Source organism: Phocoena sinus, chromosome 16, assembly GCF_008692025.1.
Source record: "Phocoena sinus isolate mPhoSin1 chromosome 16, mPhoSin1.pri, whole genome shotgun sequence".
NCBI lineage: Eukaryota > Metazoa > Chordata > Mammalia > Artiodactyla > Phocoenidae > Phocoena > Phocoena sinus.
In genome coordinates, this window is record NC_045778.1 from 32,153,579 (window position 1) to 32,180,790 (window position 27,212).

Here is a 27,212-nt window from a genome sequence, read left to right on the forward strand (position 1 = left end):
CTTGGGATACAAGAGGTAAGGAGTCAAAGATGGCACTGAGACTCCCAGTCTGGAGATACTGGTGCCACTGAAGGGAAAAACTGTAATTCAACAGAAATGCTGGTTTGTAGGTAAACTTTAAATCATGGTTAGAAATTCTGAGCTTAATGTGTTAGTGGATTACACAGGAGACATCCAGAAGGTGATTATATTCCGGCAGATATGGAGCTCAGGAGAGGCTGAGTTATGTCATTCCCATTTGTTAGAAAAATCCACACCCCTCTCTATAGTAGGTAGAGATATCCAAGAAAAGTATGAGTAACTCTTCCTTAATAGGTCATGCACATCCATCTTTATGAAATAATTAGCCTCAGTATTAAAAAACAGAACAATTTTCAGATCATTATATCAGAAGAACAAGAATGTTCCTTGAAAGTTGTAATCTGTATTTTGATTGAGGACCATATAGTGTATTTTGAAAAGCTTTATTTAGACTATGTGATAACTTAATACATATTGATAAAAGTGGTTTCTGATGTGTTTTAAAAATCATGCTTAAAAGATGCCATCAGTGAATAGTATATTTAGCTATACAATTTTATATTATATAGAATGTAGGTATTATAGTTTCATTTCCTAGATGAGAAAAACAGAGGCCCAGAGTGACTTTATTGCTTATAGAGCTCAAACTTGAATCCCTGTCTTCAGAGCCTGAGTGTGAAGCTCTTTCTCCAGCATTCTGCTTCAGCGAGCTGTGAGTCACCAGACTGAGACTCCGCCCTACCATGGGACTGATCAGGGGGCTGCTTATTGGCAGTGAGAATGTCTACCACTTGTCCTTGCTTCAGTTGTGGATCCCCCCCCCGCCCCCAATTCTAGTTGCAGTGCTTACCGCCTGCTACCAGGGAGCCTCATGGTAAAACTGCAAGTTAATGATGATTGTACCAGCCAGAGTTTCTTGGATGGGCTGATAAAACCCACTCCCCAATACAAGGCTATCGCAGCCATAGGTCCTTTTTTTTTTTTTTTTTCCCTTCTACTAGTGATAATGTTCACTGCGAGAGCAGCTAATGGGTAGTCAAGTGCAGAGGCTTGGGATCTGGGAGAAAATGAGCTGAACAGGGAACCATGAATAAGCTGTTAAAGCCAAGTGGAAATGAGAAGTGGGGGTAATTTGGAGAGGTAGATGAAGAAGGCATTGGGGAGCACTGTGACAACACGGGGTTAGTTTTGTGTGAATGCAGTTTCAGGGGAGCATTTGCCCAGCTGCAGCATTACAGCATCCCTTTTTGTACACTGGATTTATTTCAGTGGGGAAGGAAGCAGGGAGGGGCCACAGGAATAATGGGGGGCGGCAATGAATTAGGCATGTTTTGGAAAAGTAATTTTCTGTCTTATATACTCGACAAAAGCACCTGCTATAATTTCACAATATTTTCTGTGAAAGCTAACCTTTATTTGCTATACAGGAAAGGTTGGCCAGTTACTGCCCAGCACTCACAGAAGGTAGAGATTGGGTCACTTTTTACTTAAGAGGACTGTGCCTTGCCCTGGAAAGGTGAAGGAATATAGATTCAAGGGCTTGTGGTATTCTTTTCACTCGCAATTTTTGGAACCATAATTCAGTACTACTGGATTAGGGCATGTTCTATCAAACTAAGAATCAAAAGCTTTCCTATGGGGAAAGTATTAATGTTATAGCTGAAAGAGGTGACAGCCGAATTACTGCCATCAAAAATAATTTATTAACCGTGTCTGTGCAAAATACTCTGGTAGGCACCAAATCTCAGGGGCTTCCTGTTTCAATACATCCTTCTCTCTTTGCAGTCTTTTCAGTGTACCATTCGGCTCTTCACCTGTGAATAAAATGGATACCTTGAAAACTTCATCTTTGGGGACATGATTACAGGCCGAGGGAACGCTGTTTTCATCATCAGCGCCAATCAAACAGTGTAGGGAAGGTGTTTTAGGAGGCTGCCATCCTCAAACTCTCTTTCTTGGAGCTTGTAAAACATCTTTCCGGTTTCCACTTTAGATCAGGAAATCCGGGAAGAGTCGACTAGAGAGGTTTTGCACCATCAGCATAAACCACGCTGATGCTGGCTCTGTACCCCTTCATCCTTCCTTCTTAGGCCGGTCCCCTAGTCCCTCAGGCGGGTCCCACACTGCACCTGAGATATAGGTACACAGGTGCCTCTCTACCCAAAGGAAGAGAAAGGAAAGAATTTTGGATACCAACCCAAATCGTTTTAAATGTTACCTCACAATCAGTTACCTTGTGATGTGTGCACCTGTGTGTACATCTACATTTAAAGACAATCCTTTTTAAAAAGGTAAGTTAGCACACGTCGGTTAAGAGGTATCTGCCGGCTGTAATTGCACAAAGGTCTGTTTCACCAGCATCTCTCTTAGCAAGTCGGAGGGAACGGGCTCTTGATCCAGCAGCGCCCGCTGCCAGGCGGGGAAGCGCACTGACACCCCCCGCACGCGCACACGCCCCTGCTCTCTCGCCCCGCAGCTTCAGCCTCTGACCCCACTGCATCCACACAGGAAAGGGGCTCACAATCGGTGGGTCGGGAGCTGCTTTTGCCACACACTTCCAAGCGAGCGTTTGCTTGGATCATTTATCTTGTACGCGTTAAGAAACCACCATTAGGTGTTGGGGGGAGGCGCTACTTTGCCTGAAGCCCAGCCAGTCCGTGGCGGCTCCGCGCACACCGCACCCGCCTGGCTGCCAGCGCCCGCCTGGAGCCGCCTCCCGCCCGGGGTCCCTGTTCCCCCGGATCCCGGACGCGGTCTCTCGTTTCACGTCTCCCCCTTCAAGTGCGACCGGACAGGGGAGCCGGGCAGTGCTTTCGAATCTTCTGCGGCTTGCGGGGTTCCCTCCGCGGCGGCTTGGACAGCACCCGCCGCGGGCGCCCAGTGCGTCCCCGGCCCCGGGCTCGCGGCGGCGGCGCAGCTCGCTGGAGTTTGACTCTCGGGCAGCGGCGCCAGCGCGGAGTCTCAGGCGGCGGGAGCTAGGCGAGCCCGGCCGCTTGCCCTCCGCACTGCGCTCGGATTGGTCTCTCCCAGACAGTGCTAGCCGAGGGTTGGCTGCGGGCCGGCTAAAGAACAGGTGCATCTTACTGCCCGGACTCGCGGAGCAGCCGCCGAGGAAAGCGGCGCGGCGGGCCCGGCGACCGGCGGCGGCCAGGCCGGCCCCACTGTGTCGGAATGCGGATCTCTGGCACCTGGCGTTCCGCGGCCGGCCCGCTCAGCCCCTGAAGGCGGCGCGAGGCCCAGGGGCGGCGCGGGCGGGCGCCCCGGGGAGCTGGCCGGGTGCGGCGCCCCGAGGATGCCGGCGCGGCTGGAGCGCATGCAGGCGGCGGGCGGCAGCAGCAGCAGCAGCAGCAGACGACGACGCGGGGCCCCGGCGCACAGGAGGCCGCCTGCCGGGCTGCAGACGCGCCCCGCCGCTCCCTGACCGGCCGGCGGCGCAGGGGGCCAGTCTAGCCCCTCTTCAGAGCTCCTCGCCGCCACCTCCACGGCCCGCGTCCCCTCCCCAGCCCGCGTCCCCTCCCCCGCTCCTCTCCTCCCCGCCCGCCGCCCGCCTCTCGGGGGGAGGGGCGTGGGGGCAGGGAGCCGATTTGCATGCGGCCGCCGCGGCCGCTGCCTGCGCCCGAGCCCGCCGCCGCCGCCGCCGGAGCCCGCGCCTGCGCCCGGCCCGTGCGGCCCCATGCCTCTGGCGCGGCCCTCGGGGGGGCGAAGGTGAAGACCGGCTCCTAGGATGAGTGAAGGGGCGGCCGCTGCCTCGCCACCTGGAGCCGCTTCGGCAGCCGCCGCCTCGGCCGAGGAGGGCACCGCGGCGGCTGTGGCTGCGGCGGCGGCGGCGGCGGCGGCGGCGGGCGGGGGCCCGGACGGCGGCGGCGAAGGGGCGGCCGAGCCCCCCCGGGAGTTACGCTGTAGCGACTGCATCGTGTGGAACCGGCAGCAGACGTGGCTGTGCGTGGTGCCTCTGTTCATCGGCTTCATCGGCCTGGGGCTCAGCCTCATGCTGCTCAAATGGATCGTGGTGGGCTCCGTCAAGGAATACGTGCCCACCGACCTGGTGGACTCCAAGGGGATGGGCCAGGACCCCTTCTTCCTCTCCAAGCCCAGCTCCTTCCCCAAGGCCATGGAGACCACCACCACGACCACTTCCACCACGTCTCCAGCCACCTCCGCCGGCAGCGCCGCCTCTTCCAGGACGCCCAACCGGATTAGCACCCGGCTGACCACCATCACGCGGGCGCCCACTCGCTTCCCCGGGCAGCGGGTGCCCATCCGGGCCAGCCCGCGCTCCACCACGGCACGGAACACTGCGGCCCCCTCGACGGTCTTGTCCACGACAGCCCCTTTCTTCGGTAGCAGCACTCCGGGCTCCCGACCCCCGGTGCCAGGAACCCCCAGTACCCCGGCCATGCCCTCCTGGCCCACTGCGGCATACGCTACCTCCTCCTACCTTCATGATTCGACTCCCTCCTGGACCCTGTCTCCCTTTCAGGATGCTGCCTCCTCCTCTTCCTCCTCCTCGTCTTCCTCCTCTACCACCACCACGCCAGAAACTAGCACCAGCCCCAAATTTCGTAAGTAAACACTGTGTCTGAACTCTGATTTACTGCTGAGTTTCCATTCTGCCCTCCTGTTGTCCTTTCCCGTCGCCAACGCCTGTCTTCTAGCATCCTTCACCCCCACCCCCACCCCCCACTCCATTCCAGGTTTGGAACACGGAGTGAGAGAATTAAACCTGGCCACAGGAGAGGGAAAAGGTGCCGGTCTTTTCCTGTGTGTGTGTGTGTGCGTGGGGGTAGGGGTGGTGTGAAGCAGAGGGAGATTGTCAGCCAAGCTCCACGGGCCCTACTTAAGTGGGTCCCAAATGAGAACTAACTCCCTTCAAGGGGTTAAAGCGAGTGCAGACCTGCTGGGGAGCTCTGCAATCCGGCTCCTGGTGAGAGCTGGGGGAGGGAGGAAGGAGGGAGGGAGGGAGGGAGGGAGGGAGGGGAGGGGGGAGGAGGAGGGGGAGGGGGGAGGGAGGGCCTTCCCAAAAGCACTGAGCCCTTTCCCCGCCCGTGGGAAGGAGAGAAAGAAAAGCACATGTAAATCGACCGACGTTAAACCGCGGAGGGAAGTTGTATCCATGTGGGGGTGGGCTGGGGTGTGTGTGTGATGATTTGATGGAGATGTTGGTACGGTGAAGCTGTAGACACTTCCAGCAGCCCTGACCCGGGCAGGGACCAGGAAGGGTTAATTAGAAGCCATTGTGGGAGGTAGGGAAAGGAGGCGATCCATGGCGAAGGGCTAAAGTGATCACCTCCTACCCTGCCCATGGCCATTCCAAGGTGTAGAAACGGATTCTGTGGCCGCCGAGAGTGAGTTAACTAAGGGGAATTATGAAGGGATCCCTGCAGAGCTGCCGCCTCTAGGGTCCTGACGGAGGAGGAGTTTTTTCAGCTCTGCCAAGCGTTTGCTTTGTTCGATTCCCAAAGGTGGAGAGTGAACCTCCTCTCCCCTCCCTACATGCCTGAAAAATTTAGGCAAAATGGGACAGAGTTCTGTGCACTCAAGGGTGAGAAAATCAACTCATTTGAAACAGGTCACTCTTTGAATGTAGCTTCTTCACCCTTGGCTCAGTTGCTGCCACTACTGGCCAGTTTCCCCAAGCATGATAGCTTTCTATCTGTCTAGGAGGTGTATATTTTCCCTATACCTTTATACATGTTTTAGATAACTAATTGACCTCCCAGCACCCTCCCACCACCTTACCTTGTCCTTATTATAAGGGAATTTTAGGAAGGTTCTTAATCTGACTATCAATCAGGATCTGAGAACAGTGTGTGCAACCTGTGAAGGTTATTTAGGACAAAACCCCAGCCTGCCAGTTCAAGTTCTGTGCAAGGCTTTTCTCCAAAAACTGCCTGGCTATGCCTTCTTTATACTGTATTTCTGTTTTGAGCCATAACATCTGGAGGGGAAGCAAGACTGCTCATCGTTAACTCTTGAGTAGGAGTACCAAGCTTTCAGTCATCTGGCAGTTTTTCATTTCTCTGACCTGTGGTCTTAGCTGGGGTGTTATCTAATCCTTGAAACTTTTTTGTTTTTGGATTTGTTGTATTTGTGGCTAAAGTCCAAGGAGAGATATTCCTTATGCTTTTACTCTGCTTTGGAAAAAAAATAGGCCAAAAGATAAACTGAGAGACAGAGAGGAGAGGGGAAGGGAGGGAATCTGCCACAAACCAGAATGGCAGTCAAACTGGTAACTTGCTGCTTCTCTCTCCTTTGGCTGAAGCAGTCATTTTTGAGAGCACATTTTCTCAGGAGGTGTGTAGAGGTTTCTCTCAACAAATCTAGCTGCTTGAGTTTTGTGGATGAGTAAAGGATGTGCAAGTGTATGTGCAAACATATTCAATGGATTGAAAATAGATGCGTTTATCTTGAAGACCCCAGGTTTTTTATCTTTTCTTTTGTTACAGTTGATATGAATAATGGAGTGTGGATGTACTTCTCAGCCTTGTGTGTGTGTTGGGGGGCTTGCATATGGGGGGATATTTCATATTCTTTCTGAATTGATTTCCTTGCTTTCCATTCCAGAGGTCTTTAAAGAAAAATCCAAGGTAATTATTTTCTACCCCTCCATGCTCCCTTCCTACATTCTGTAGAAGGGAATGGCAGCCTGTTTAATAAATAATGATTATTGACACGGCTCTCAGCCCCAAGGAGTAGGGTGGTGGTGCGGGGAGCGGGGGGGGAATCTGTAAATGGTATCAATGTTCACTTAGACATAGAAGCAGTATTTGTTTTATGTGTATCTGAGGTTCAGCTCTTGCTCTTTTTTAAACCTTCAACAAGGAGTTGAATTAAGGGATTTGCAAGTATGCAAATCCAGCAGAAACTGACCTGGTTTGCCTATATCAACAAGGGAAATTTTAATGAAAGGAAGATTATGTAGTTTCCATAAAAGATGAGTTTAAATAGGTAGGTTGTATGAGTCCAAGATTGTAGGATGATTAACAAAAGGAAATAAAGATTTCATTTGAGGGGTCATCAGCACTGCTGAAAAATGGGCTGAATATCTTGCATTTATATTTTTTACTTGTTTCGATTATGTTACCAAAGTTCCCAGGAGAGAAATTCCCCCCCCTTTTTTTTTCTAGCTCCTACTTCCAGACTTCAGTAGATTGTTTTTGCTTTTTTTTAAGTGAAAGGCATGGATTGTGTTGTAGCACCTGAGGACAACTAAGAATGATGCTTTTTTTTTTTTCCCTTGAGACTCACAAATTCTTTAATTGCCAGGGTCTATGGTTTTAAATTGAACACAAGGCTTATAGAATGAATGTCTTTGTGCTCGTCTTAGGTCAGTCAGAAGGATCCTGTCTGTAAAGGCAGCACAGCTCTGGAGTGGAAGAGGCTGGTTCACTCTAGAATAAACACCCTTGCTAATGGGTAATAGGGTTTTTGCAAGCAAAAGCTATATTTGCTGTGGGAAGGCCCAGTTTAGGAGACTGTTTCTAATTTTCTGTAGGATTAAAGGCAAAGAAAGATTGAATTTGAAAGGCAGAGGGAGTAGAAGAGGGGTTTGGAAGTTGACTCTTCTCATCCTGCAACCTTTAGAACATGAGCCAGACCAAAACTTTCTTCTGTGTTACTGGGGTCTCTTGGGTTCCCAAATAGTTGCCCAGGACTTGCCTTTCCTTCAGATGCTTTAAAAACAAATATCTTGAACATACTGCCTTTAAGAGATTATTTCCCCCCAAATGTCTTTGAAGCATTTTACAGCTGTAAGTGTAGGGTTAGTTTACACATTTTTTAGTCCAAAGGGAAGTTTACTGCAGACAGTAGAGGAACAGTGATTTTGACCAGTGTGTAAGCAACCTTTTATGGCACATTAAATTGTATTTTCAGACTTGAAAGGCATATGCATGTGTAGAATGTTGTCAGTGCACATGTGGATTGTTATTTTACTCAGCAGAAAGCACTGTTTAACAGATAGAAGACCAGAGTCCTTGGCTAAATTCAAGTACTAAAGACAAAGAGCCACTTTCAATGGGTTATTCTTTGGGTCATATTTGGAAGGTATATAGCTAATTCCAATGAGTATGATCACAAATCTTGAATAGTGTATTTAGTAAAGAAATAAATATAAAGTGTATCATTGATGTTTAAACATGGTAGGGTGATAATTTTAGTATAACCAAGTCTACTTAAATCAAACTTTACCCAGTCAAACTTGTAATTTTGAAGAGTTCCATTGATAACATTGACAATTTTCTTACCTATCCTCTTTCTTTTTATAAATTTATTTATTTATTTATTTTTGGCTATGTTGGGTCTTTGTTGCTGGGCTCAGGCTTTCTCTAGTTGAGGCGAGCGGGGGCTACTCTTCGTTGTGGTGTGCGGGCTTCTCATTGCGGTGGCTTCTCTTGTTGTGGAGCACGGGCTCTAGGCACATGGTCTTCAGTAGTTGTGGCACGCGGGCTCAGTAGTTGTAGCTTGTGGGCTCTAGAGCGCAGGCTCAGTAGTTGTGGCGCACGGGCTTAGTTGCTCTGTGGCATGTGGGATCTTCCCGGACCAGGGCTTGAACCCGTGTCCCGTGCATTGGCAGGCGGATTCTTAACCACTGCGCCCCCAGGGCAGCCCTTATCTATTCTTTTTAAACATCTTCAGTCTTTCAGTAAAAGTACTGTGAGTTGCTTTATAAGCAGCCTCAGGTATAATTTGTTTAAATAAAGTTTACTCCTATGTTGTCTTCTATCTATTGATACATGAATTGAGGCCTTCAGAGGAATTCCAACATAGAAAGGACTGACCCCAATCATGTATGATAGCCAAAGTGAGAGGATTCAGAGTTTGAGATCAATATTTCTTATGAAATCCAGTTGAGAGCTTTGTTTATGAGCACATGCTGCAGGCTGAGTATATTTTGATTTCCTTTGGCCTTAATACAGGATTACGAGGCTTTTCTGCTTTAGTCAATTATACTGTACATTTTACTCTTCAGACACTTACCTTTTGCTTCATGATCCTAACAGAAAAAAAAGGAGGGGGAGGGGTGTGGGCATAGAATCGGCAAGGCTCCTTTTAGAACATTGTTAATTTGGTCTCAGTGCCTTAAGGCTGTGGTTGAAGCCTTCCTCCTCCGCTACTCGTGACTGAGCTAGAAGGGGTTGGCAGTGCTAATTGAGAACTCCTTTTGCATGCTTGATTGGTGAATCCAGCCACCTTTGTATCTGTGCAATTTCCCGGACAGCCTTTTTTTTTTTTTTAACACAGTGTTGATCCACATATTTGTCAGAAAGAAAAACAAACAAACAAAAAAAGCTGGTGTGTGGCAGCTTCTCTCTGTTACTAAAGAAACCAACTTTTCTAAATCCAGGTTGAGCCGTAAGCAAGAGTGTCGGTGCAGAGTTTGAAAGCAGTGCTGTCCTGGGAGGTCTAGTGTTTGGAGGAAAAAGATCTCTCTTCCCCCTGGCATACTCTCCTGGTTCTTCCCCCTCTACACAGCACAATGAGAAGAAGGATGATTTTCAGCTCCCTTCTTATGTAGAAATTCTTTCCTCATAACCTCTCCTATCCAGTGCCAAACATATCTCAATATTCTATCTGAGGTGTCAAAAATGGAATGTGAAAGTTGGCCCTGAAATATGTAAGAGCAAGGAAAGAGCCATAAATCTAAGTCTGTAAAATGCATTTGAATTGCTTGTGAATAGAACTGAAATTCATTTTTCTCCCTTTGAATCTGTTTTTATCTTTAGACTTTTGTGTTGGGTGAGGCACAGAGCTGGTACTGCCTTGGCAAATACCACTGAGACATTTTTGGATCCTAGAAATTTTACTTGTCTACACCCAAAAAAGTGTTTCCTCCAGAACCATGTACATATGGAAGGCAGGATGGAGGAATAGACTCAGTTTAAAGCTTTGTAATATCAGGATGAAAATGTACCTAAATCCATTCATGTGATTATTAATGAAAGTAGGAGGACACATGGTTAGTTTGGTTTTCCATTTTTACCACTTTTTCTCTGAGGACTTCAGGTACTCCTGCCTTACCCAGTCTTTTAAAGAATTGGATCTACATGGCTCTGTCTGAAGGCCCCTTACAGACTTTTGATTATTTTATTTTAGCTCTTTATTTCTTAGCTTATAAGCAGTAGTCATTAAAAGAAATTTTCTTAGATATTCTTAACATTGCCTTGTCATTTCAAGTTGTTTTAAAAGTCAGCCCTTTTGATAAGACATGTTAGATTAAGTTGATGTAGAATGTTCAGAAAAAAAACTACCCATTTATGCAATTGAGTTATTAAATTGTCTTGGTGTTTTATTTTTTAATTAAAAAACATTTTTTTTGAAGATTCCAAAAACTCGATGGAAGACTAATGGCCATTTATTGTCCCACATACATTGATTTACAAATCATACTAATTTTGGCAGTACTTATTATCTGATTCCGTAAAACAATTGTACAATTGAATATGCGCTATTATATACATTCATATAGTTATGTTTTTGTAATGTCATGTTTTGATTTTTAAATTTATTTTAATGAATGTTTATTAAACCCTGATTTGGGGTATTACTATGCTGGTAGTTAATTTAAAAAGTCTATAAAAGTAATGGTTTAAAAAACAGAAAATTAAAATAAAACTTCAAATGTATACAACATTCATTCTCCCATATCTTGGACATAGGCGTTTTTTTGAATGTGTCTCTTAGTTTGAACTTAGCATCTTTTTCTTTTCCATAAGCCACACCTCTCATTGTTTCTTCTTCAAAGACACTGGTGAAGGAATTTTAACCCAGATTTTTCACAGATACTATAATATCCCCCCTGCCCTGGAAATCTTCTATAGTTTTTTTTTGCTTTTACAGTTTTCTTGCCCATATAATTCAAAGTAATTTTCTTCCTTCCTTCCTTCCTTCCTTCCTTCCTTTCTCTCTCTCTCTCTCTCCCTCCCTCCCTCTCTCTCTCTTTCTTTCAACAACTCACCGTTCGGAGTTTCTTCAAAGCATTCAGCTATGTTTTAATAGAAATTACAGTTAGCTTTCATTTCTACAATCATATATCATTGGCTTTCATAAAATTTAACTAAATTACATAATCGCAATAAGAACAACTGATATAAACAGGTTTGTTACCCCCACTGCGTGTTGGTAAGCATACAACCCAAAAGGAGTTTACAGAGGTGTGCAGGCTTCCTTCAGGTTTACCAGCTGGCTGTGACCTTCTCACAGTGCAGTTGCCCTGACAGTGTCCATCACACTGGAGGAGTGGTGACAGCAAGCTGGCTAAGGATTAGGGCAGTGCCTCCTTTGTAGGTAATAGTATTGAAAATGTAAGTCAGTCATGATCGTATATTTCAGGAACTTCAGTGGGCGGATGACCATATTTGGTATAGAAAGAAAAAAACCCAAAAAACCTGTAGCCTTGAATACCATGATAACTGTGTAACCTCAAAGAACCAGTTTATTCTCTCTGAACATTAACTTCCTCCTCTGGGATAATGAGGGGGTGATGATAATAACCTGCTTCGTATGCCACTTCTAAAAGAGCTTATAAGCTGCAAACACTCTACTGTTTTTATGTCAAGAGAAATGGGAACTGGATAGACTAGATAGGTATTTTCATCCAAAACCGCATTAGGCCATTGAATTCAGTTGAAATATCGGAGCTAGTTTGCTATATCTAGCTTGAGGGATCTTCCATCACAAGGAGGGATGATTATTCTTGCATGCCCTTGGATCTCTCCTGTATTCCTCTCTGATACCCTGACACACACAATAAAATATGGTGTGGAAATCTCCCTCAAATCATCTTGGAAGTTTAGTCACAAACTGGAGCCCACCATTTCTCATCCTTTGCTTGGTAGATGGTTTTGTAGTCTGTTTTGCACATATGTTTCTCAAAGAGAGGAGCTGAAATTTGGGAGAAAATGAGTGAGATTGTTGAACTATAATTATCAGGAAATCTGAAATCCGCAAGAATCTGAAGATTTTTGATGAAGGAAAGGATGCCCTTATGGTTCCTTTTAGTTCCATTCCCACACTGTCTTATTGTCATTGAATCTTTGGAGTTTGGAGAGAACTTTAGTAAAAATGGATCATGTCTGCATTGCATTCTCTTCCCCCTCTTAATTGAAGAGTTATTGTGGTTTAGATTCCAGAGGATTAATGGCTTGCTTGTGCCCATCAAAGAGCTCTTTTAGATGTATGCTTTTGTACTTCAGGGAACTTTAATCTTAGCATTTTGAAGACATCTTGCTTCAAGTCTGTGTTTTTTGAAAACTTCATCCTGAATTATATTTCAAAGTATTACTTCTTTTTGTTATGAGCCTTTATTTTTCAAGACATGTTGGTGATTGTACATAAATCATAGATTGCCATTCCCAGGCATACAAAGAGGCTAGTCAGAAACAAGCCTGTAGACTGAATTCAGAATTTAGTTTAATAATAGAAGTTCAGCATCTTCCAATGGTAAGATTTTGTCTTTGCGGGCTTTTCCTAGAAGTGATAGTATGTATCATGGATGCAATATACACTGTAAGAGCAAGAAAAAAAACTTCTGAATCTGTGCAACTACTTTAGCAGTAATACATTACAGCCAGGGTTATGAGAAGAGAATTTTTATGCTAAGCATTTGATAAGAACTCTTGAACATATTAGCCTACTTCCTAAGATACCCTTCCCGTGACTACATATGACCTTTGGCCTGATCTTCCAGTGAATTGCCAGGGAGTTAGAATTTCACTAAGAGAAAATCACACCCTTATCATCATTTTGGGTTCAGACTCTAATTGATTTCTGTGCCTTGAATTTTACTTTTAGACATGGGGAAGAATTCTTCACAGAATCTCAGTCTTGGAAAGGGCTTGAGAATTTAGGTAATAACTAGAGCTGCCATTTGTCGAGTTTGACTATGTGCTGGGAGGGTCCACACTTTACATACTTTGTCTTATTTATTTATTGAAACAAGGATTAAAAGACAGGCATTTAGGCCTGTAGCCTAGTGTGATTATCTAAATTATGCAGGTAATCGAGCTGGGCTTAGATTGGTTATATAATTTGCCTAGGACATGTGTAAGTGGCATAGTTTGAAGAATCAGGAAGATGGGAAGATCATTTTATAGGTAATCTCTTCCCACTTTAAATCCTAAGGCATTGACACAGTGTTGATATATCTATGTATATTACCTGTTTCAAGCCCCTAGCTCATAGCCAGTGACGTTTGCCATTATAAACTGCATAAATGGCACATCTGCTCGTACCTGTTCTTTGCTATAGTAAAGGGAGCCTTTAATAACCAGAGAAATTTCCCTGGTTTCCAGTACAAGGAGAAATTCAGGGAGATAGTTCAACAAAAGATAAAGAATGTGTTCTTCTAAACTTCTATTCCTTGATCTTCTTAACTCTCTGTTTCCTCCTGTGGCTGCTTATAGGTGATTCAATAGAACAGTGACAGAAAACAGTTACAGACTTTATTTCTCTGCTTCCTGAAATCTAGCCAAAATTGTCTTCTCTGCTCATTCTAAACTTGCTTTTGATTGCAGTGGTTACTGCATCGTATGCTGAGAGTGGCCTGTGGAAACGTGTCAGGGAACATTTGGAGTAATAGCCTTGAGGTTCTCCTGACCCTAAAATACCAACCCTACCAAGTAAATGTTGGGTGTTGCATGTATGCAGTGTTTCCTGCAGAGCGTCTGAATTCCCTTTTGGAACCATCCTGCAGGTTACCCACCATTGACTAGCCCACGGTACTTAGAAGAGGAACTTTGGTGAGACCCTGATAGTCTGCCAAAGATACCGCCAACTGGACCCAATCATTACTTATTAGTTTGATTTTGATGTGTAGCAAGGGTCCCTAAGAACAGATTTTCTGAAGGTTAAAATGAAAGATGATTGTGATGTTTACTTTTGCTAACTCGTGAAAAGAAAAGAGAAATAGATCAAATACTAAGATCAGGTTATATAGTCTTTGAATAGCTATGCTGAAGGGTAGGAATACTGTAACGTCAGGAAACCAGTATTGTCAAAATCCCATAAGACTGTGAATGAATTCTGTAGACTAAGAATGACGCTGTACTCATAAGGAAGAGAGGGAATGAGATTGCTTACCCAAACTTATTATTAAACAAAAGTTTTTGTCAGCGTGATGGCAAAATCTAGAGACTCTAGGAATAGAAAAGTGAAAATGGGGTGCAGCAATGTTTATATTAAACACTGTCTTGACTGAATTCTATTTAACTGAGTCTTCAGTATGAGACTCTTTTCTGTGTTAAGACAAAAAACTGACAAATGCCCTCTTCATGCCAAACGGTCACAGTTGGTAGGGCTTCTGCCATCAACAAACGAGAGGTGTGTTTTCCAAATGTTAGTTGTATTAGCTCCCAACCTATTTAAGCTGGTTGTTCTTGTTACTGTAATTAAGTAATGTATTTAAATAATATTCAAACCAATGAATTAACTGTGGTTTTTAGAACTAAGTTGATTACTTTGGATATACTCCATAAAGAGAAGTCACTGAAAAAATGCTTGTTGAAGAAGTTGTGAGTAATTTTAAGGGAAAATATATTTATATATCCATAAGAAATCTGCACTTGGATTTTTTCACATGTGGCTTTAAGTTCTCATTCCTCAGTAAATAAATTGAAACTGAAAAAAATCACAGTATACATTTGTGGTGTGGTTTTTCACAAGAAAGGTAACAGAAATTTATTCAGTGAAAAGTCTTGAATACCACAGCCAAATATTTGGCAAGCGAATGTGCATTTGTATGTATTAGGTTCAAATAAAAGAAATAATAAATAAAATAAATTTTACTTTAGCCATGTGATAGATTTACCAAGCCATTAATTCGTGTTTTTAATAATTATAAATATATTGGAAAATGTTTACTATATAATTATCTAAAACTTCTTGGGTAGAAAATTATATAAGATGCTGATTATATAAAGCTATGTCGACTAATAGATTTAATAAATAGTAACTATAGTCAGGGAAAGTATGCAGAATTGTTAATGGTGATGATTTCTGGATTGTGGAATTAGGAATGCCATTTAATTTATGGCACTTTGCTGTAGTTTCAAAGTTTTATTTAATGGTCATGAATTATCTCTCTAATTAGAAGTTATTAAACTTTTGAAAAAGTAAAGAATGAGATCCATGAATCAGTTCAATTATTGGTCTTGGTTCTGTGAAGATGTTTTTTTCTAGTCTAGGAGTTTGTGTCTTCATTGGAGGTGTCAGCATTAAAGTGTTGGCTGAGTTGGGTTCTTGCTGTGAAATGCAGATGTGGAGAAATATAAGTGCATTTCATTTGCTCATGGGAAGTAATGCCTTATTGAAGGCAGTGTCTTACACTGGGCCTTGGATTATTAGCCTTGATCTTATAAGGATAAAAAAGATGGTAGCTTTACTCTGTTACTTAATGGCTCTTCCAGTCTGCAGAAGTTGGGCAGTCTTTAGCAGTATTGCTAAGGATGGATGTAGCCTGTAGAAATCAACCAGTTGTGGGTATACTAACCAATTACCTGGTCTTTTTTAAGGATCAAATGACAGGAAAATGCAAAGGCTAATTTGTAGCGCTGGGTCTTATAAGGGAGGGCTTAGGTCACATACGAACAGGTGGGATGACCAATTCAAAGATGTACTAGATGCTGTAAGCCTCTCAGAATCGTAAGGTGTTTATTCACATAAAAAAGTTAGGTGGTTGGAAAGAGGTGATTTGTAGGACACATAGTCTTTAATTTGGTCATGAGTTGTGCTCAAAGTCTTTTAACATAGCTCCCCAATACATTGGTGAGCAAAAAGAGAACAAAAAAATGATTCTGTAGACATAATGTTAAACATTAGAAGTCAAGATAGTGATTGTCTTTGGGAAGGCGGCAGGTAGTGACTGGAAGAAGACCGAAGATATGGGGCTTTAGGATATTGGTAATATACTAATGATCTGCGTACTTATCACATAGGTACGTTCTATTTCCCAGAATTCACCACGCTTCATGCTTATGATTTGTGCACTTTTTATATACATCAGTACAAACTTAACTGTATAAAAGAAATCTTTTAAAACATTCCTTTGTCCTACACTTCATGTTCCCAGGGTGGTAGCCTGAATGTGTGGATTGTTCCATTTATAGACAGTGGATTGTAATTCTCAGTGTTTGCTGTTCATGCCTCACAGTCTAGTAAAGGCAGAGAGGGTCTTCGCAGCTTCAGCAGCTTCCTTTGTTCTCAGGATCCTGGCTTAGTGAGACGCCATGGAGATGCCCACACTCCTTTTCAATTTTATCCTTTGTGAATGGATACCTTGTGTTTATATTACATAAAATTTTCTTTCACAAGAAAGGAGTGTTTCAGGAGTGTTTCCAATACAGCATAAGTCACCATGCTTTTCACACATCTTACACGTGTAAACCATACTTATTTCCAAGAGTGACTTTATACATGCAGTTCTGCAAGCATTAGAGTGCGTGATACAAGAGAAAGCCAGTTCGTTATCTGCATTTATGGTTTTGTCGAGAAGTAGTGTGTGATTCCAACTGAAAAATATATTAAGCCCTTTCAGAAAGTAGTGATCAGAGCAGGCACAGGTAGTTTCAAGGGAGAATTTGTTTAGGCAGAGAAACGGGCAGGTGAGGCCAGGGGAGGAAAAGGTCATTAACAAACAGGTTACCGCTTGTTGGTAAGGGACATAACAGCTGGCTCACATCTGTGTGTCTGGCCTGGTGGGCAAAGAGGGCCTCTTGGAATTAACAAAACGGCTTCACCTTTTCCTTAGGGCAGGGCCTGATTCAGGAGGCAGGATTTGGGAGGACTTCGCTAGGTTGCTATGCGAAATCACAGTCAGGGTTGCTTCAAGGAATGTGCATAGTAATCTGTGTTATTTTCACAAGATGCAAGGGCTCCAGGATGACTTAGAGGGGGGAAGAAGCAACAAATTGTAAAGATCCTCCAAGGCTAATTTGTCCCACGTCATTTAGATACGGTCTTGACTCGTGCTGAATCTGTTTAAGCATTGACTTCATTCCAGTGCCTCTTCAGAGTGCTGCAAGAACCAGTAGAATTGGTGTGTTTTAAAATGTTTAGTTTTTGCATCGTCACATCAACACAGCCCTAGATTTAACCCAAAATAGTAGCTTCCAGGCATCTAAAAATTTGCAAGTGGAGACCCAAGGAGAATAACAAGAAGATATGCTTGATTTTTACTGCTTCATCTTAATTAACCTGTGACTTCAGAGTTTCCGGAGGCAAGAAACTACTCTATGAATTGATTGCCATGCCATCCCTCTTGTTTCATCTGAGGTCGTCTTTCCAGAAGCCACTCAGCACCTTTTGGGATTGAGTGCTGACACTGCATGACATTAAAAAGGCAAAGGCACTGTTGATGCCCTGTGTGCACTCATCACAGGGTGAGGAACGAGAGGGGGAAGACACTGATGTCTCAGGAACGCTGAGGATGGATGTCTGGCTGGCCTGTCAGAGAGCTTCTCTTGTAGATGCAGGAACTACAGCCGTTCATTTACATATCGACAGCTAACATTAGTTGTGTCACCCCACCTAGTTCACCATAAAGAAGAACCTTCAGATTAAAATCAGATTCATCACTCCTGCGGGTTTACTTGGTTGCCCCTTGTTACCAGATAGAGGGGCTATAACACGGTGTAAGGGCAAATGTTAAATTACTATTAAGAGCCAGTGGTGTCTCTCCTATATTTCTTACTGATCAGATAATTTTCACTGATGTCAACATTTATAATAAGCTAGTTGACATATACTATTGTTATTTGCTTGGAATATTCTGTTTATCTATTTTTTATTTTTTTTGACTTAGATAAAGGTAATTTTTTTTTTTTTTTTAGTTATTTGTTTAGGCCTTTGTGTATTTGATCAGAAGAGATTTTTGAAAGGAAGGCAGCAAAGCTGTAACAAATTCAGTATTAAATCCGTGTTTCTCCTTTATCATTTGGTTTTTAAGCTTCTAAGTGACCTTCTGTGGTACCACATTGATGCTCATCTTTCATCATGAGCGGATCTGAGTAATTTATGGTAAATAATGAAATGTTGTTTCCTACAGTGCACTGCAGATGGCTGAGTGTTACAAAAGTCTAAAGAGCTCTATTACTTCTAAATGATTAGATAACACAAAAAAGTTAACCCTAAAGAAAAAAGGTCCAGTAGCACATGCTGCTTGCTAAGCACAGTTCTTCCTGCCTGGTACTTTCTGATAGGCTCTGTGCATCTGAACTCTGCAGGGACTGGCGTCTGAACAGTTATCTTCTAGAATAGCAAGGAGAGGTTTATGCCTTTCAGCTAGTTGGGTTGGCTAGGAGCAATAGTGGTTTGTTTATTTGGAGTGGGGGAAGGGAGGAACTTGCAAAATTTGTTTACAATTTGAAACCTTTAATTAACTTTTAAAAAATGGTGTTACCAGTGGCAAGGACTTGGATGCAGGATGCAACAATTTAAAATGTTTTGTTTGAGCACAGATATTGAAAATGGATATTAAAAAGCAAACATTAAAATGATTTTATCAGAACAAAGCTTTATAGATGCTTTAAAAAATTATATAGATTTTTTCAAAATTAACTCTTATCAGTGTTGCATTTTCTCTCATCCACATGTACAAAAATGGAGACATAGCAAACATATATCTGATTTGTAACTCTCAGCTTTCTTGTCATACTCTGTAGTGTATTAGTACAGTTGTTAAATGTTGTCCATAGTGAATATGTGTGTTCTCATCCTTGTTGCCATAAAATAGCTGCATATCTAAGTGTTAGGGTTTGAAGCCTTTAATTGCCAGGTACAGAAAGTCTTTATGTACTACATCCCATTGTGAAAATTGAATTAAATTGCTGGTCAGGGAGCCCTTTATACTGCCAAGAGAGTCTCTTTGTGAGCAAAACGTAGAGAAGGGTGGTCTTTGGCCAGTGGTACTTCTAAACTCAAACACTTTGCTGAAGTTTGCCGTAGAACTTCCTCACATTTCCCCAGACGTTATCACTTTGCCAAATGAAATCATCTGTTCCCCCTACTAGAAGTACTTTCTTTCTTCCAGATATCAGCTATGAGGTATGAAATGAATTGCATAAAAATAAATTACACATACTGCATTTTGGAAAGTGTACCCTAGCTGTTCCATCAATTATTCTTCACTGCTGTGCTGGGAAGTCCATTTTAACCTCAATTATCAGTTGCATGCAATCAATTGAACCTCTGGACCTTGCCAAAATAGACATGGTTTCGTGCCAGGAAAATCAGGCTGTTTGAATGTTCTAGAATACTTTTGCTTTAGATGAAAAAGAGTTGTTGTCCTGTCCCATGGGAGAGAAAGATTCAAGGAAAGAAAGCTGTTTGATGCATGGACTATATGGCTCCCCTTCTTGACCATCTACCGTCTAAAGTTTGGTGTAGGTAGCACTGTGGTATTAGCAGTACAGTCCACTTCAGGCATCTGAGCAAGGACTCTGAAGTTTATAGATTATCCAGGATTTAAAAAAAAAAAAAAAAAAAATTATTTATTTATTTATTTGGCTGTGTTGAGTCTTCCTTGCTGCGTGCGGGCTTTCTCTAGTTGCAGCGAGCGGGGGCTACTCTTCGTTGTGGTGCGCGGGCTTCTCATTGTGGTGGCTTCTCTTGTTGCGGAGCACGGGCTGTAGGCGCACGGGCTTCAGTAGTTGTGGCGCACGGGCTTAGTTGCTCCACGGCATGTGAGATCTTCCCAGCCAAGGGTTCAAACCCGTGTCCCCTGCATTGGCAGGCGGATTCTTAACCACTGCGCCACCAGGGAAGCCCTATCCAGGCTTTTTAAAAATCTCCATATGCCTAGTCTACCACTTCCTCTTTGATGCTCCACCATGTTGTAAACTGTGAACAAAAGAATCTGATGAACAGGAGGTGATTTCCATGGAGCCTAGGGAGAGGCTAGAGAGTCTTACCCTAAGGAAGTTTATGTTCCTCTGTATAAGCTTGTTCATCTTTACTTTTCTTTTTGCTTCCAAGGAAAATTGGAAGTAAGATAATTAGAAGAGTGGTTTTCAATGGGAGAAAAGTAATTAAGGCACAGTGGGAAGGCCACTGGGCCTGGTTTAGGAATGTAGGCCTACTGCTGTCACTCAGTTGTTTGACACCTCAGGGTAGACTCCTCAAGCTCTAAAATCTCAGATTTTTCTGTAAATGAGGCTGTTGGACAGGGCATTCTTTGGCAAAGAATCCCTGAGGCCAAGTTATAAATTTGAGATGAAAATATTAGTGGAATTTTTTGATTACTAATTCTGCTGGCTTTTTCCCCGCCCTACCACCAGCCCCCTTTCTCTCTTTTTCCCTCTTTCACATATGTAGGCATACATACATATACACACAGGGGTATTTTGGGGGCGGGATATTTTTGGTGGGATATTTTGCAGTTCAGGATTTAGTAACCCCCATGTTTCAGTGTGCTGCATAGGTGTGACTCGATTACATCCTAAAGTCCAGGGAACTTTGCTTGTTTACAGTTTTAAAAAAGAATTCCTTATCCTTCCCCTGACAGATGTAGAGCTTGGTAGCCAGCTGTAGGTCTGTTACTGCAAAATATATATAGGCATACATAGAAAAGTAACTGGATGCCAAAAATAGAGGTATGAGGAGGCCCGCAGGAGTTACTGGCACACACAAAATATTTCGTTTGGAAGTATAAATAAATTCATCCAGTTCTAGATAATAATCACAATACCTTTCTCACTGAATTAAACAGAATTCCTAGTCGCCGAATTTTCCAGAGTGTTACAAGAAGAACAGAGGACTAAGGAGTGCTATTTCTAAGGCAGTATTATAAATGTATCTAAATGTAAGGCATTATTTCCTGGCATGTTGGTTGGCATGGGGATTCTGATATCAGAACGTGGTTCCATCTGTTAGATGTAATCTAGCTGTGCGTTAGAGCACAGCTCTGACCTGTGACAGAGTCAGAGTGACATTAATTCAAACCTGAGGTGGCTGATGTTGATATTTTACCTTCTTCTTAGAGCACCTTCCTCATTATTAAATAAGGCATGTTCAGTATAGAAAATTAGAAAATATAAGTAGTAGGAGGAAAAGTCAACTGAGTTCTACCATCCAGAATAAGAGAATTATTATCTTTTTGTTGAATATTAGACTAATTTTTTCCTCTGTGAAAATGTATTTTTTCAAAAATGAAATTATACTCTAATACTCTTTTAGCTATCTTTTTGCACTTTATGTTAAAATATTTCTTTGTCCAAATATCTAAAACTCTATCTATAATGTGGTTCTGTGCTGAAGTATGTGGCCATACTAAAATATAATGAGCTTATCACCTGTTGAGAATTTAGTTTGTTTCAGTTTGGTCATAATTATATAAAATTCTACCCTGAACATCCACAGTATGGAATGAAAACTTTTGGCCAATATGTGTGCCCCAAAACCGTACGTTTTTAATCTGAATTCCTAAATTCTCATCCAGAAAGACAACAATTCACTTTCCCGCCATTATGGTGTCAGAATGCCCACTCTTTCCATAACCCCTGCTTCCACTGTTGTAGGTGTTAACATATCATTGACCTCAAAACAAGCAAACCAACAAAAAAACCCTTTGCCAAGAGGATAGTTTTAAAACCGTATCTTGTTGGTATTCTGTCTTTCATTTCTCTAATTCAAACGAGAGTAAGCATTTTAGATAGTTATTAAAATGGAAGGTGCATTTTGTTGGGGAGGTTCCCGGGCCTTTCGTGTCTGCATGCACTGTATGGCCAGATGCCTCTGCGCGTCACCCCGGGGCTTCATCCCACTGGGGGTGCTGCAAGGAAGAGCTGAGGATCAAAAGTACTAAACTGCCCAGTGTAATTTAGTAACAAATTTTCCTCCCCTTAAAACCCAGAAATAGTGTTGTGGATAGAAGGTGGGTCACGGTCATGGTCATAGTCACGAGGAGTCAGCAGATAAGGAATAAGGTGCAACTCTTCTTGACTAAGTGACCTTAGGGGCTGCAGTGCCTTGGGTTATTTGCCTAAATGTTAACCTCTGTGTCAGCCTGTACTAAATGTTAACCTGTACTTATATAGCTAGTAAGATTCTGATAAAGAACACAAGCCTGAACACACACATACGCATAGACCAAAAATAATAATTCCTAAAAGTCCAGAGGGCTTCCGTTGTAACTTTCTCTGTGAGTACAGACAATGCTTGGGGACAGTCCCCACGCCTTCCATCCCTGTCCTATCCAGGATGTCCTCAGTGTTCTGCTCAGGAGTGTTTCTCTTCCGCTCTTCTGCTTCATGGTGTGGATGTTGAGCTGGAGACGAGGCTCAGCTTCCAGGAAAGAATGGCGTCTTCTGCTCTGCACCTGGGCCTTGTGCCAACCGCTGCCTACTGCTGTTCCCGTTAATAAGTGCCATGGAAACCCAGTGAGCTCCAGGGGTGGCAGGGAGGTGGGTGAGCAGCAAATCACTAAAAGACCCTAGATTTTCAAGTGTCGCATTATAAAAGTAGAACCGGCTGAGAAGGAGCAGGGCCAGGCCAGCATCCTGTAGCCCCCTGCTTTTTTGGCATCTGCTTCCCTTTGGCTGAGTCTTCTCCATGAGGAGCAGGGAGACTCCCTGCTCCAGTTTTCTGCATGGATTGGTCGGGCTGAGATGCCCCTTCTCTGGCATATCACTAACACTCAAACAAGAAATGGATTAATTTGACTTGGATTAAACAATCAGAATCTGCTAAGGCTTTGCTGATTATTGACAAATCTGTCCTTTGAGCTTTGTGGTTTTAAGATCAAGTCAAGTTGCCTTAGCATCTGTCACGTTGTCCTCTTTTTTTTGACATTTAAAAAAAACTCAAAAATGTTATATCACAGATTGATAAATTCTAATGACACCTCCAAATTGACAGACAAGCATATTGAGATTATCAGTTCAAGTATCCTTAGCAGTCTTAACCTCAGCTGCCCAAAGGGAAAGTCGACCAGTTTAATCTGGCGGATTGTTTTTTGGATTCCGTTTAATGTGGATGTTAACTTTTTCTTTTGTTTTTCTCTATCTGATGCTATTACCATCTAATTAGGTTGAAAATCAGCTATTAGAATTGGTATGCATTTAAGAGTTGTTATTTTTCTTCTGATCCTAGTTATACTCTTCAGGATGTGACTTATAGTCTGTGTGTACACGTGGGAGTGTGTGTACTGTAGAACAGTGGTGGATGTTAAGTCTGGAAGATTAGGTTCAATCTAAATTTTGCCCCTTATTGGATACCTGAGCTGGATGGAGTCTGTCAATTTCCTCGTCTTCAGAAGCTGAGATAATGGTTACATCTTAGCACAGAGTGCTGCTGTGAAGTGGATCTGACACACCAAGGTGCTGAACAGATTGATAAACTTACACACTGATAGCCAAGGGATGTTGGGATATATGAGAATTGGGGCAAACTGAAGTCATTATGAGAGGCCAAACTTTATTTATGTCACGGGGTAATGTTTTCCTTTTGGGATATTTTGTACAGTACTTAGGAACTGATAGTTTGCAAAGTAAAATTCAAGCTGGAAAGCACTGTAGAGAGGAAGAGACTGATGCTGTGAAAATTTAAATCCTACAGCGGTGTTGACTCAAAAAATATCAGTTTCCAGGCATCAGGACATGAATTTCTCAGCCTTTGAGAAAGGCAGACTCAATGAGCATGCCCTTTCAGTGTGATTGCCCCAGAAATGCGGGATGCTCTGTTTGAAACTGAGCTCTGTGTCAATCCCTGATGTCTCAATTTCTGACACGCTAAACACAAGCAGAGAGAAAATGTGCTTCTGAGGAGTGGAGAACCCTCTCTCTCATTTTCTCACTGTCCTGTCTCATGCCACTTCTCTTCACGTTGATTGTTCTCAAGAACTGATTCTTAGTGCTGAGTAAAGAACACTTTTCTAAAGCATTTCTTCCGAAGTATATCTTGATAGATTCTGCACACTATAAAGCAGGATTTCATTTGCTGAGATGATATAAGATGACTTATGTTTCTGGAGAAAGCTGAAATTTATCTCATTGACTTTTTCCTATTCTCATTTTCCTCTTTTCCATATAAATATATAAAAAAAAAATCTGAGTATAGTAAATTTAATTTCCAGAGGATGAGACTTGAGGGCTTTGTTATCTCTGTTTATATTGAAACATAGTGTGATTTTAAAATGTTTATTGTGGCTTAAGGGGGAAATGTATCACTTCATTTTGCAGTGACTTTTTAAGCACCTACTGTTTGCCAGATGCTGTTTTAGGTAGCCGGCTCCTGGGCTGCTGTAAGGATGAAGACTGATTCAAGCATTGACTCCCTGCAGCATTCTAGTGGGGGATTCATATAGGAACACATACATAATTTCTTGCTGATAGCTTCTTCCAGCGAGAAATGCTGAACAGGATTATAGGATAGAAAGTTTGAATTTACATAGGCATTCAGGGAGGCCTTCGCTGAGGTCATGGTAGTTGAACTGAGTCCCAAGTGTGAGAAGAAGCCAGCTATGGTAATACCCGGGACAGAAGTGTATCAGAAAGAGAAAAAATAAAGTTGAAAGGGCTTGAGGGACAGAAAAATGGCCGGTGTGCCTGGGCATAATGAGTAAGTCTAAGAGTGGTAGGAAGTGAAGTGCGAGAGGTAGACAAATTAAGGTCCTTAAGGAACTTGGACTTGATTATTATTGTGATGGAAAACCAGGGGGGATGTAGGTAAGGGAAGGCTTTAATATGTGTTATGTTTTTATCCCTCTGGATCCTGTGTGGAACTGCATTCTAGGGACTGCAGTTGCAGACAGGAGACAGGTGAGAAGGCCATTGCAGTGTTCCAGCCAAGAGATCCAAGCAGCTTAGACTAGGGTGGAGACAGGTGTGGTGGGTGTGATGCACTCTCACGTTGGATGTGCCCTACAGATTGGAAGAAGGACTTCTGTGAAGAGAATATGGGATGAATGAATCAAGACTCCGTCCTTCGTTTCTGTCCTAAGAGGGGGCGTGGTGGCATCACTAACCGAAATGGGCAGGATTGAGAGAGGAGCAGGATTTGGGGGTGGGGTATAGAGATGAAAGTTGTTTGAAGCATCCTGTGTTGTCTATCCTTGTTAGATGCGCAGTTGGCTGTTTTGAGATGGTAATTGGATAGAGGGTGTAATGGAGGAGAGTAGATGCCTACTGAAAGAGCAAACAAGAAGGGCAGTGGTGCAGGGGAGTGGATATGGGTACCTGTATCAGCAGGGAGGGGATACCCAGCAATGTGAATTGGGAGGAATTTCTCATAGTTGCAATGCAGTGAGGACGTTTTCCGTAGTTCTCAACCCTGCTTGCATTTGCATTTTGAATCCCATGGTGGAACAATAAACTATATATATATATATGTACCTATGCTCGGATCCCACCCTAGACCAATCAGAATCCTTTTTTAAAGGGGGGCAGGGGAGCGGCAGACTTCAGTAGTTTTTATAAAGTTCCCCAGGTGATTCTAATGTGTTGCCAGGGTTGTATGGGCAGCTAGATTAAAGGAAAGGAAGGGATGAGCTGCTAATTCCTTTAGGGAAGTGGCTCTGTAACTAGGGAAGTGGAAGCACCTCAGCAGAACCTACAACCTGTATCCTTTGAGAAGAAAAAGGGTAGAAATGAGGGAAGGCCAAGTGCTGCAAGGCTGGGGATGGGAATCACATGGTCCCTACTGGCACCAGTGGCTGGAAACAAAAGCCAGCCAAGGTCCTTTGTTTGCTGTGGTTGCCGGTGTCCGGGAAGCTCAGGAGATGGCCCGTAAAGAGGACAGCAGTGAGAGGAAAGGGAAAGGGTGGATTTCCCACGTAACACCTCCCTGACAAGCCAAGCACTGCAAACACTTCAGCCCAAGGCAAGGCTCCTGTGACAATTCTCAGACTTAGATCCCCTCTCCATCTCTAGGGTTGGCTGAATCTATCATCTGGGCAAAATTATTTACAGAAAACCTAAGCTTTTCTTCTCTGTAACAACTTGGCAGTAATTTTCATTATAATACCAGCATTATTAAAGGCAGAGTGAAATGGGATGTAGTATCATTTGATGTGAGATATTTCAATAGGTATCCTTACCTTTGTCCAGTAATTCTTCCAGACTTCTCTCTGAAAGGAGGGAAGGAGTGGGGGAGGAGGGGAAGGAAGGAAGGAAGGAACAAAAAAAATGTGTTCATACATTTTGTGTGAGGGAGTTTGTCACACAAATACATACTTGAAAAGGTTTGCTAACACAGATTTTTAACAATATAGGCATTACATTTTTTTTTTTTTTTTTTTGCGGTATGCAGGCCTCTCACTGCTGTGGCCTCTCCCGTCGCGGAGCACAGGCTCCGGACGCACAGGCTCAGCGGCCATGGCTCACGGGCCCAGCCACTCTGCAACATGTGGGATCTTCCCGGACCGGGGCACGAACCCGTGTCCTCTGCATCGGCAGGTGGACTGTCAACCACTGCGCCACCAGGGAAGCCCCTAGGCATTACATTTATCTTTAAAATCATAGCATGGGAAAACATTTACCATCTAATGTGAAGTGTGAAAAGTAAGCTTAAAAACCGTATATAACTGGTTATACATGAATCTCTTTGCAAATAAGCATTGGTAATACGCAAAATTGTAAAAAACAGCTCTTGCTGAGTTATGGGATTATGGTCAACTTTAATTTTCTTACATTTTTCACTTAAATTTCATTTTATCTAATTTTAAATTTCCGTACATTTTCATGCAGTTCGGATATCCTGGGATTTTAATAAGAACAAAAGTTGAAATGGTATTTTAAAAGAGATTTATAAATATGTTCTTAATTTTACATGAGTTTAATTATGAATTTTGTTATCTGATTTTCTAAATTTGGAATAATAGTATCTGCCTCTCAAAGGTGTTACAAGAACTGAATGGGATAACCAGTGAGAAAGCATGCTGTATAATCCCTGGTACGTATTAGAATCCCTTCAGTATTAATGCATCACTGCCAACACTGCTAACAATGAACTTTATTCCATGCAAGTACTGTTTTTCACCTAACATTCTGTTAGTTAAGGTGAAATAGTAAAATTGTTTCATCATCTGTGCTCATTGATATACTGGTCATTGGTGAAAAGGGGCATCCCAGAGGGATGAACTGTGGTTGGGTAAGCCATCCATGGCGATGCCATTGCTCTTTGCCGTTGATTGGTTTAGGAGTGGGTGTTGTTCTGGCCAAAGAGAGTTTAAGGGGAATGTGCTGGAGGCAGCAGGAAAGGAT

At 43.0% G+C, this 27,212-nt stretch overlaps 1 protein-coding gene across 6 annotated transcripts in view; it reads left to right on the forward strand.

Moving 5' to 3' along the window:
- Nucleotides 1-3,602: 3,602 nt before the first annotated feature.
- The window catches only part of NRG3 (neuregulin 3), a 1,061,953-nt gene continuing 1,038,343 nt past the window's right edge, over nt 3,603-27,212 (forward strand). For all 6 annotated transcript variants that reach the window (XM_032607268.1, XM_032607267.1, XM_032607269.1 and 3 more), the window contains exon 1: nt 3,603-4,583. In XM_032607268.1, coding sequence (XP_032463159.1) covers nt 3,746-4,583 — 838 coding nt within the window. In that variant the 5' untranslated portion in view covers nt 3,603-3,745. The remainder of the gene's footprint in view (nt 4,584-27,212) is intronic.